Source organism: Chinchilla lanigera, unplaced genomic scaffold (genome assembly GCF_000276665.1).
Source record: "Chinchilla lanigera isolate Chin_1 unplaced genomic scaffold, ChiLan1.0 scaffold00015, whole genome shotgun sequence".
Classification (NCBI taxonomy): Eukaryota; Metazoa; Chordata; class Mammalia; order Rodentia; family Chinchillidae; genus Chinchilla; species Chinchilla lanigera.
In genome coordinates this window covers 1,088,781-1,100,999 of record NW_004955416.1, presented here as the reverse complement: position 1 = coordinate 1,100,999, position 12,219 = coordinate 1,088,781, and the positions used below count along the sequence as shown (strand labels likewise).

The following is a 12,219-nucleotide window of genomic DNA, read 5'->3' as shown; positions in this document are numbered from 1 at the left end:
GATTTCTTGATGATAACCATTCTTTCTGGAGTCAGATGGAATCTCAATGTTATTTTGATTGGCATTTCTTCAATGGCCAGCAACACTGAACTTTTAGTCATGTATCTACTGGCCATTTGTATTTTTTATGAGAAGTGTCTATTCACTTTATTTGCCTATTTTTTGGTTGAGTCTTTTAACTTGGGGAGCCTAATTTTGTTTGAGTTCTTTGTTTGTTCTAGATATTACTCTTCTGCCTGAGGAATAGCTGGCAACATTTTCCCCATTCTGTAGGCTTTCTCTTCATTCTGTTGGTTGTTTCCTTTGCTTCACAGAAGCTTTTTAATTTGATGTGATCCCATTTGTTGATTCATGGTATTATTTCTTGCACAATTGGGGTTTTGTTCAGGAAGTCCTCGCCTTTGTCTGTGTCTTGAGAGTTTTACCTATGACTCCATATGGAATTCAGTGCAAAGATTTCAATGTCAAACACTTGAAAGCTCCCAGTGTCTGCCTGTTTGAGGTTTACAGAGACAACAGTTTCTGCATGGAACAAAGGTGGGTGCAGGTTGCCACATCAGGTGCTGTCTGCAGCTCAGTCAGCATTAAGCATAAGCTTCTACACAAATGTGGTAAAAGTCAGAAGTATTTGGAGAATCATTATTTTGGCCCAGAGTCCCACACTGCTCTGTATGTCACCCAGACTATTGACATAGGGACATGCTGGTTCTGGGCTGCTATTTAGCAAATGGTTATCGAATTAAGTGAGTTCATTTATTCCACTGGTTTCTTGGCAGCCTGTGTTATAAGGATTTTGGGACAAGAAAACTGCAGAAGACTAACAGAGACTTGGTGCCAGGTCACTTTGGGGTGAATCGGGCACCTTGAGATGGAAAGGGAATGGGAAATGAGACTGTGGAAAGAGACTCAAGGCACACATTGAAGGGAAAACTGCCAGATTTCAGGATTTCGTTGGTGTAATGGTTGATACGTTGTGTCAACTTGAGAAGTTTAGAAGTTTAAGTGACTCAGCAGGGAGCCAGGGTCCTCACTTTGTAAACACCCTCATCCTGTGCAAGAGGAGGGCTCAGATGTGGTGTGAATGCTACACCCACCCTACGGGGGTGGGGGGTAGCCTACTTACAATATAAGGGAAGAAAGGCTTTTTCTCCCTGCTTTTGCTCTTGTTGCTTCTGCTGTCTTCTGCTACCTTGAACTGTTGCCCCTCACCATGCCACTCTGCCTTCAAGCCAGCTGATTACAGACTGAAACCTCCACAAACTGTGAGCTAAACAAATCTTTCCTTCCTTAATTTTGGGTGTCATGTATTTTGTCCCAGCAATGAGAGAAAAGTAGCCAAGATAATTGGTTTGTGAAAAATCTGGTGCATAATCACACTCCTGTTTTTCCTAAATGACTAGTTCTGGGTTCTTGTTGATGTTTGTTTATTTTTACAAATGAATTATGTAGAGTTAGGAAATACTTAAATATTTCTCAACAGAAGGTATTCTTGGTAGTTTTGATGAAAAAAGTATGTATCTTACATTACAGACCACTTAACTTTCCAGACCCTTGCTTCTCAGTGGGAGCAGCAGGGCTCAGTCATTGTGACGACTAAACACATTCTCTTACTTAGTGCCTTTTAGGAGGCTCCAAGAACACCAGCTGACACAGGTTCCGGGGGAATCACCACCTCAGGGAAAAATGTCTTTTTTTTTCAGAGATTTCACTGAGTCCCCATTTTGGAAGCAGTAATATCCTAGAGTTTTATTCCAGCTTTATGAAAATGAAGAACATGAACTTTCACTTCAAAATAAGCAGAGGCTCCTGAATTTATTACTGTCTCAATTTGATAATGAACAGTGACATTCCAAAACTGCAATAAAACCAAGGCATTCTTTCTTTCCACTGTATTCTTTTCATATACCTGTGCCAGAGTCTATTTTATATTTCCCTGTCACCCCTCACCTATTTTTAAGCACCATTTCACATCTTTGTGGGCATCTGTTACTAGTGAACAGATTCACATTCCCATCAGGTAGAGAATTTTACTCTTCAATGACAGGCATATCACAGATACAGTTTAAGGAAAACACATCACAAACACAGATTATGAAACACCATTTGTACTTCATCTGCCTTTCCAACACCCTAAGACAAACCCTACTCTTAGGGGAATGAGGCTAAGACAAAGGAATAGATGCTCCGATGCTAACCAGAATGCTCCAACCAGGTCTCCTTTTTTGTTGTTTCTTTTTTGTTGTTGTTGTTGTTGTTGTTTTTTGTTTGTTTGTTTTTCTTTGGGTACCAGGAATCAAACTCACGACCTTGCTCTTGCCAGGCAAGCACTTTGCCACTGAGCTAAATCCCCAGTCCCCTTGTTGCTTCTATAACATAACTGTTTCTGTTAATCTTTTTAATGTTTGAAATTCAATGGCAAATAGTGGTGAGTTGATAGAAATTTTAGACTGGAAGATGGGAGGAACAGGGCTGGAAAAGAATTGTAAGGAGAATGTTTTCCTCTCAATCTCTAGGAGGGCTATGCGAAGTGCACACATTAGCAGGAATGGAAGGCTGCCTTCCTTCCAGGCAGCAAAGGGAAGCCACTAAAACAAAGCTTCTGAAATTTCAGGAGGGCTGCTTTGGAGGATGCTGCTTAGGAGGGAGATCCTTGCTTGGGAATTTGGGGTGGCACTTCTGCTTGACCTTAAACATCTTCCCACTGGGTCTTCGAGGTTCTTCCAGTCTTCTTTAGCCACGGGATCTGAACTCATCTTTTGTGACCTTCCATAGCTTTAATGGGTGCTTCTGGTGAATGTACTTCCAGCCGTCTACATTGCTTTCCCTCAGCACAACATGCCTGCTGTCTCTTTCCACAACCTAACACAAGCTTGCCCTCCACCTCTCCCACTTATTCTGACCTCTTCTATGTTCTCTTTCCTTCTCAATCACACCCTACTGCTTTATCGAGTATTTGGAAAGATTGCTGTGATGTTTCCTTATTCACTCAGGTGTTGAAATTATTTGCTCACCTATACTGAATGTCTTTTATGTATCTCAGAAAGGAAGTCCATGGTGTATTTGTATGAAGTATGTCCACTCCATTGTCAGGTTAAGCATCCTTAATCCAGCCAAAGTACATCCTCCCAGTACATGGGGCTGGAAGTGCTTTTGTTTTCAATTTTTTTCAGATAATGGAATATTTGTATTTACATAATGATATATCTTGAGGATGGGAACCTAAGTCTAAACACAAAAATGATTTATGTGTCATATACACCTTATACCCAATAGCCTGAAAATAGTTTTATACAGTATGTTAATGTGCTTGTGCTTTGATTGCCACTCATCACATGAGGTCAGGTAGGAAATTTTTCACCTGTGCCATGCTGTCAAGGCTCAAAAAGTTTGGCTTTTGGATCATTTTGGATTTTCAGATTAGAGAGGCTCAACCTATATCAGCTTTGACTGAGCCTATCCAAGAATGGAGTTGGCTTCTGACTGATGATGGGTGCTCAGTAATGCTGTGTGGATAAAAAATTCTCTTTCCTGAATCACGTAAAAAAGAAGAAAAAGTATGCACCTGCCTTTGGAGACTGACAGCTTGCTTGACTCAGACAGTAGGGTGGTTGGGGTCTGGCTCATCAGGGAGGTAGACCCGCTTCGCTCACTCTGTGTATCTCTCCTGGCAGGAAGATGAAGTGGTTCTACAGTGCATTGCCAACGTTCACAAGGAGCAGAGGAAGTTCTGCCTGGCGGCCGAGGGACTTGGGAATCGCCTGTGCTTCTTGGAACCCACCTCAGAAGCAAAGGTGAGCTTGACTGCCTGCCTGGTGCCTTTCTCTGTGCCTCCCATGTAGTCACTTAGGGAAAGGAGGTGCTGGGATATGGTGATGAGGAAGAAATTTGAAAGACTCATTTGCTTTTCAAATGGGAAACAGGTCAGACTTAAACCCTAACCCTTCCCCAGCCCGGGAGGTACTGAAGTGAGGAAGTAGAGATGCTCTTGGTGTCTATGTTCATTCTCCAGGGCACCAGGGACACCTGCAGCTCACCAGCAGCACTGACCAAGTTATTGTTTTGATACTCCCAGAGTTCTGCCTTTGTTATTAACAATTTCTAGAAATCTGAGTGCATATTCTTTACTCCAAACTGTCATCCTATTGCTACAGAGACCCACATCTACTCGAGCCTGTGCTGCCTCAAGCAGACCCCTTTCAGTCTTAACTGGGGTAACATTGTTATTAATTGTCTGTCTTCTGGGATCTGAAGGGTCTGGTTCTTGCTTAGGTGATAGCATATAATGTCATGTCTAGGTGGTAGCATCTAATGTTATGTACCCAAACTTTTATCTCTCCATTTTCACACAATATCTGGTTTACATGATTTGTCTGTCAAGTAGATTTGTGTGTTTAGCATTCTTACAACAAAATACAGTCCTGGCCAGACCTATATCTCAGTCAGGGTTCTCCAGAGAAAGAGGGCCAAGATGATGGCTAGATGAGTGAATGGATGGATGGATGGGTGGATAGATGGATGGATGAGTTGATGTTTTAGTTACTTTTCTCGCTGCTGAGACAAAATACCTGATATCCAAAGTTAAATGAGGAAAGGTTTATTTGGCTCACAGTTCGTAAAGGTTTTAGTCTGTAGTTGGCTGGATCCAAGGCAGCTTGGCATAGCATAGGGATATTGCAGAGGGGAAATAGTCCATGGTGAAGAAGGGCAGGCAGAAGGCAGCCAGCAGCAAGTCCAAGTGACCTTACCAACTTCTTTCAACCCCTTTTATATTCTTTCTAGGCTACCAGGCTTAGGATGGGTGACAAACCAATCAGTGGACTAATTTAGTAATCATACACCCTTAATCCCAGCATCACACATTCTAGGTCTAGTCACCTCTGAATATGACCATATGAGGCTTTGGGGGGACATCTAGACATAAGCCCTAACAGTAGGTTAGTAGTTAGGTAGGTGGAGACAGATTTATGTTAAAAAAAATTAGTTCATGTAATTGTGCAGGATTGGCAAGTCTGAAATCTGTAGCTCATATCAGCTAGAAATTCAGGCAGGAGTTAAAGCTGCAGAACTTCTGGAGGCATAATTTTTGCCCCAGGAAACTTCAGTTTTCATTCTTAAGGCTTTCAATGGATTGGATGAAATATAGCCAAGTTATCAAAAATAACTACCTTTACTAAAAGTCTACTGGTTATAGATGTTAATTTTATTTACAAAATACCATTACATCAAAACTTTGATTAAATAAGTATTCTGTGAACTACCAAAGTGAACACACAACTGGCCTTCAGATTCTCTAAGCTCAGTTTTTCTCAAGAGACCTTAAAAAAATCAGAAAATGATTTTTCTCGCCTGTTGGCATGTCATTTTACAGGTAAAAACATACAACACAGACACGCATGCAGTTTGGCCAAATTCTAGAACACCGGAGGTTTGGGCAGATGCCCACATCTCCCTGGAGCCCGCTCCTTCACATTGCTTCTTCCCCATCCTAAGTGAGTTGCTGATTCCTGATGACGAGGATCGGGAGAATTCCATTAAAATACATGGCAGGAAGAGAGCCAAAGAAGATGTTGAACTTTTTAAAAAAAGTCTTACACTTAATTTCTCTGAGGCATTTTCTCATTTGCTTTTGTTCTTAGCTAATATTTTTCTTTTCTTTCCCAGCAGTCTGGGATAATAGGATCAATAGATTAGAAGTGAAGAGGGCAATTCTCAACCATTAGCTAGTCAAATGCCCAAAGATAATCACTCAACCTTGTTTTCAGTTTTCTCATCTTCCAAAGCAGTTACAGTATGGTATAGTGGAAGGATATTTGCCAGAATTACAAACCAGATAGTACCAACTAGTTGCCCATCGAGGGGGTCACGGAGCAATCATTTAGGAAGAGTTTCTAGGAAAAGAGTTTGAATGCTGTCTCCACCATTGTTCACCAAACCAAGACCTTGGACAAGGTATCTCACCTTGTGGAGTTAATTTCCTCATCTCTTTAGTGGGAATGTAATTGTTATCCACCTAATAACGTTGCTCTCAGGATTAAATGACTTACTGTACGTAAAGTGCCTCATACATGCAAATTGCCTAGCATATTGTAAATTCCATGTAGCCACTGGCATTAGTATTTAATCTCAGGCAAGAGACTTTGTTGATCTGTAAAGTGATAACTACATTTCAGAGGGACTGTGAAAATGTAGAGAAATGATATATATATAAATCACATATGGCTGAACCTAATACAGCACATTTAATAATAGAGATGATAATACTAAGTATAATATTGGTCTCTCTTTTGACTTACAAAGCTGGCGTATGTGAAAGGCAGAAAGATTGTGGATCAGCTCCCAAACTTATAAAATCTTAAACTTTAAAATGAAAATATTGGATTATATATTCATTTAATTATAAAATTACATAGTTCTATAAATGTGGCTCTGTAAAGCAGATTAGAAAAAACCCTACATATTGAAATCTAAGGATGTTTATATTCCCCAGGTATAAAAATCATAAGTCATATCACTTGAAATATGTTAGAGATGAGAAAATATCTTTCTTTACACCCACTTAACTAAATAATTCTTATTTTAATTTTTCATTCCATATTTAAATAACAGACTGAATAGTCTTTAAAAGAGATATAGCATATTATATATAATCTTACCATCTTGTCATAACAATTTTCATTCTAGCCTTTGTCCAAGGTTGTACTCAGCGTACATATTCAGACATTATGCTCTTTTTTCTTTAATGTTTCAGTTAGCTGCATTTTGCTATGTAGACCTCATGGATGTTTAAAAAACTCATGCATGTAGTTTTGCTGGTTTATTTTAGTTTCCAGGAACAAATATTCAGGAACAGAATTGATTGTGTCAGGAACATGAACATTAAACTGTTTTCCCAAGAGGATCCACCAACTGTTACAGTTGACATTCGCACTATCCTGTGAGTGTATGTTCTTTGTTTGCAGTGTTAGGGACATGAATCACAAGGACCATCTCAGAGAAACAGGGGCAAGTTTATGGAGAGAAAAGAACAGGCACTCAGAATTTTCTGTCACCATTCCTGGCAGCGCCCTCTTAGATAAGCCCATTTTCTAGGGAGGATCATTCTTTCCTGCAGTCAGCTAACTGTGCACATCTGTTTTCTAGCCTGTCCCCTCCTTTTTCACAAAATAGTTCTTCTAATTCTCTACCGTCAAATTTACAGCCAGTGGTGCCATTCTTAGGTTCCTGGCACCCAACGAAAGTCCTATAGTGAGGTGAGAAGGTATATTCCTGCCAAGCACAGACCTCAAATACAGTTCATATCCGCCACCTACAGAACCAAGCAGTGGTCTTGGCCTTTCTAGTCAAGGGTATTTCAAACTCATTGAAACTCGGAGAGATAAAATTGAGATGAACTCTAGAAAAGAGAAGGACCTCGGAGAAAGAAGAGTTGAGATAAGGTATGCAAAAGATATTCCTAGCATATCCATTCCAAAAAGGGATGCCCTACGAAAGCAAGGATTAAGAAAGTAGAAAAATAAGGAGCAAATGTATAAACATTAGCTATCTGTGTGGACATGGAGACCATGTTGCACTTTGGAGACCTTTTGTGACTTTGATTCCTGTATACCACTGATGACGAACCTTTTAGATACCAAGTGCCCAGACTACAACCCAAAACTCACTTATTTTTTGCAAAGTACAAACACTGCAATTAAACCTGAATACTCAGACATTGGAATGACTTGGCTTACTGTGGTGACTTGGCTCAAATGATGACAGAGAGGGCCTGTGTGCCTGCTGAGGCACATATGCCATAAATTTACCACCACTCCTGTTCTTCCTTCACGTTCTGAAAAGTGCTGATATTAACTGACAGAAGTACTATTATTCAGCTTCCCTTTCAAATAAGTACAGGTCCAGGCATTAGAAGTGATCTTGTTTTATAGGAAACACTCAGAGGTATCACCAGAGACTAGGAAACATGGGGGGAAAAAAAGGTTTCTTCTTTATTTTTTTGATACTGGCAAATACTTATTAACTTTCATTTTAAAGCAAAAAAAAAATTATTGCTAAATGCAAGGAATTTTATAATTTTCTTCTGGTCCTTCATATTGTATCTCATCTACTTTGTGTCTACAGTATCCACTGGCACTGGATCCACTTAACATGCAGACTCACAAGAGTCATGGAAAACTTGAAATTAGTCTTTTCAGAAGGACAAGGGACAGGAATCCTGGCTTGTTCTCTGGGAAGCACCAGGCACTGCTCTTCTGCAAATGTCTTTGCAGCAATTCAGCAGCTACTTCTGGGTTCCTTAACCCCACTCCAGGTGACTTTGCTAAGGATGCAGAGAGAGCCACACCAGGCAGGAGTGAGAATCACCACTGTTTAAAAGCCTCCTCCCCTAACAACTCCATAGGCTTTGGGGGACCCACAGAGGACAGTCCCAGCTACAAATAAGAGTCATCACCCTCAGACAGTCACAAAGATATGACTTCCCACAAGGTATTGATCATCCTTCAGTCCAGATGCAGTCTGTCAGGTATCGATTTCACCACAAGCAGTCTCCCACATAACAATTAACATATCAGTTTTCTCAGATCGCCCTAGCAACAAAACTGGACAGCTAACCGAGGGTCAAATTCTCGTGCAGAAGGAGAAAAAGAATTTCTTCACCTTATCCCACAGGAATCTTCACTGATGACAGTTATTCAATGACTGTGGTCTTCTCAGATGTGCCTGCAACACCAATACCTTTCCAAATCCCAACTTGTATTTACTTTATTGTTTGATCAACTTTTCATGCCTGCATCTTGTAGTATGAGCAACTACTTTGAAGATAACGATACACAATGTACTAAGCATTGTTAGTCCTCTTCAATCTTGTTTTGAAATTTTAAACCATTATTTTTATTATTTTTTCTTTTCTTTAAAATAAAAAAGAAACAATTATGTGAACTTTTTAAAAAGCTAATTTTAATGATGAGGAAGCTGAATAGATACAGTGAAACCACTTAGCCTACTGCCCTCTAGACACCACCATTTTCTCACGTCTTTGCACGCTGGATGTCTAAGAGTGACACTCCACCTCCCGTTGGGGGAATACTATATCTAGATCATGGCAAAGTCAGAAAATGTCAGTTTTGGAATCCAATTTCACATTGACAGTTTCCAGGGTAACTTTTACTCCTATTGTTTTCATCTGTGTTTTGAAAAGGAAGAGTAATCTGCTATTGCTTCTGGAAGTTGCACAGACTCTTAAAACCCAGAATTAAATATTAGCTATTGTGTAAACCTCATTATGTAGATGACATAAGCTAAGGCACAGTTCTCAGCGAAACATAACTTACTATTTTCTATTATTGTATAGTGTTTAGCTCAGAACAAGGTTTACTGTTTATTTTTAAGACTTGAAGTCTGTGCAAATTTGCAAAATCAAAGCCTCAGCCTGAGGCTGCATTCTTTTCTTTGAACTTTTGGGTTCTATTTTCGTATATTGTATTCTCTACAGGCCTGAGATCTTATCAAAGGCTAAAGTATTATAAAACTTATTTCCAAGGCTAAACTATTTATTTCCAAAACTTCTTGTCATGGGATGTGAAGAGACTAGTAAACTGAGATTTTTGTTTTCTGAAAGCATTTATCAAGCATCCTGTACTATATTTCAGGTATTGCAATGCTGCCTACTGCTTAAACTTTATAATCCTATGAAGAAAACATTGTCCTCACAGAGAAGAAAGGAAAAAGAATTTAAATAGCTAAGTGACTTCCTGAAGAATATTAATGCTAAACTTAAATTACTGTTAGTAATTAATTAAAAATTTTACTACTTAGAGTATCATGGATCCAAGTTACTTAAGGGTGAAGAAGCCATATTACTCCATGTGGTGAGACTTCAGGAATACCGGGAATACCTCTGTGCCCCTCCTACAACCTTTCCACGTCTGGCATATAACTTCCTGATGTTCCAAAATTGGAAATATATATTTCACATAAGTTGAAAAGGAACCATTAAAATGCAAATTCTGTGAGCAAGCACATGAAGCAGTGTTGAATTTTTTATAGCTAATTTTACAGTGCAAATAAGGCTATTATATATTTTTTCAAAAAGTTTATAAGGGGTGAGAAGGCTGATTACTCGGTGTCACTATGGGGATACGAGGCACAGAGAGACATGGTAAAAGTGGAGGGGAGAACAGAGTCAGGCATCTTCTGTGTTGGGATTGTGTGCCCATCTCCTGCCTTCCGCCAGTCTGAGAGCACTGAAGTCAGGACTCTGCGTGGCTCTATGTGGTGCAGTGTGCATAAACAGGATCTGAGTCAGACAGACAGGCATGGTGATTCAGCCTACTGCTTAATAGCTGTGTGACCATTAGCAAATGACTTTACTTCTCTCTACTTCCATTTTTTTCATCTTTACAACAGTTTCAATACTGAGAACAAAACAAAATTGTACACATCTGTATTAGTCAGTTTTCCCATTACTAGGACACATATCTGACACCCACAACTTAAAGAAGAAGGGGTTTTATTTGTTTCACTGTTTCAGGGATTCAGTCCATGATCAACTGGCTCTAAGACAGGAGCTTCATGATACAAAGGTGTAGTGGAGTGAAGCTGCTTAGTTCATAGTGGCTGCAAAGCAGAGCAGGGGAATAGGCCAAAGAAGGGCTGAGGACCAGATGTAGAGCCCAAGGTCACTCCTCCTTGACCCACCAGACACACACAGAAGTGTACTTTCCCAATCCCCTGGAGTCCCCAAACCAGTCAAGTTGTTAACCATCACACCACTTTGTGGGAACATTATGAAGAGTCAGTGTCATGGTTTAACACTTGTAAAGTACTTTACAACAATGGCTGATCCATCCAAAATGCTGTGTAAAACAAAAGTAGTGTGTATTATACCATAGGGTGAGACACACATGAAGCCCTGAGAAAGTGTTGATTGACTCTGCTAGGTTGCCCATGTACTTAAACTAATAAAATACTTTTGAAGGCCTAGATACAAAGATCAAGATCACAATGATATTTTTAACTTTTTGGTATTGGAGATTAAGCCCAGGACATTTGCACTGAGGTACATCTCCAGCCCTTTTTTATTTTGAGATAGGGTCTCACTGAGTCACTAAGTTACTCAGGTCAAGCTGTAACTTTTGATCCTCTTTCCTCAGTCTCCCAGAGTGCTGAGATTATAGGTGTGTACCACCACTCCCAGCATTTGTGACTTTTAAAAGTAAAATATTAAGGAGAGTCAGATAGGGAAAGTTGGGGGACAAGTGCTAAATAATGTGTGAGTAGTTGTAAAAAGTAAAATAAACCAGTGAGATATAGATTTTTGTTACCAATTTATTGATACATTTTGATGCAGATAATGATCACAATCATTATAGGGAATTTGTACCTGTACAGGATATATCTTAATTCTTCTTTTTTTGTCCCATTCCCTTCCCCTCCCTTCAACCCTCCTTCCCCTCCTTACTTACAAAAGCTTTGTGTCCATTTTTCCTTTCTAGGATGTCTGCTATCACTGCTCCTATTTAATATAGCTCTGGAGTTATTAGCCAGAGAAATGTACAAGAGAAAGAAAAAAAGAAAGAAAGGGAATAAAGGTAGGAAAGGAAGAAGATAAATTATCATTATTTGTAGATGACATGATACTCTACATAGAAGACCCCAAGATAAGGATATCCTATTTAATTTTGATGCAGCCAGGGAATATACTCTGTATCATTTCAATCTTTTGCATTTTGCTGGAACTTATTTTACAGCCTACCCTGTGGCCTGTCTTGATGAATATTCTTTATATGCTTGAAAAAAGTCTATATTCTGCATTTGCTGGATATAGTGCTTTATGAATCCTAAGATAGTAACAGTATTCAAATATTCTATATCATTACTGAGTTATGCCTACTGTTCTCTCAATTAGTGATAGGGAGTTCTTAAAAACTATAATTAAAGATTTGTGTGTCTGCTTTTAGTTCTATCTTATTACTCTGTTGTTAGGTGCATATATATTTAGGAGTATTTGTTTTCTTAGTGATACTTTTGTCATCATCAAAGATCCTATTTATCCTTTGTCTTAGAGTAAATCTTGCCTGATGTTGGTGTAACCATTAGCTCTTTTATACTTGCTGTTTCTGTGCTGCCTCTTGTCTCCATTATGTTGTTTTCACTGTTTACGCATTTGAAATTTTGTATTTAAAATACGTCCCTTGTAAGTAACATATATTGAAGGTAAAT

At 39.3% G+C, this 12,219-nt stretch overlaps 1 protein-coding gene across 1 annotated transcript in view; it reads left to right on the top strand.

Moving 5' to 3' along the window:
* Ryr3 (ryanodine receptor 3) overlaps positions 1 to 12,219 on the top strand; it is a 547,606-nt gene that overhangs the window by 159,112 nt on the left and 376,275 nt on the right. Inside the window, exon 2 of the mRNA XM_005381167.2 lies at positions 3,672 to 3,791. Within this exon, the coding sequence (XP_005381224.1) occupies positions 3,672 to 3,791 (120 nt within the window). The remainder of the gene's footprint in view (positions 1 to 3,671; positions 3,792 to 12,219) is intronic.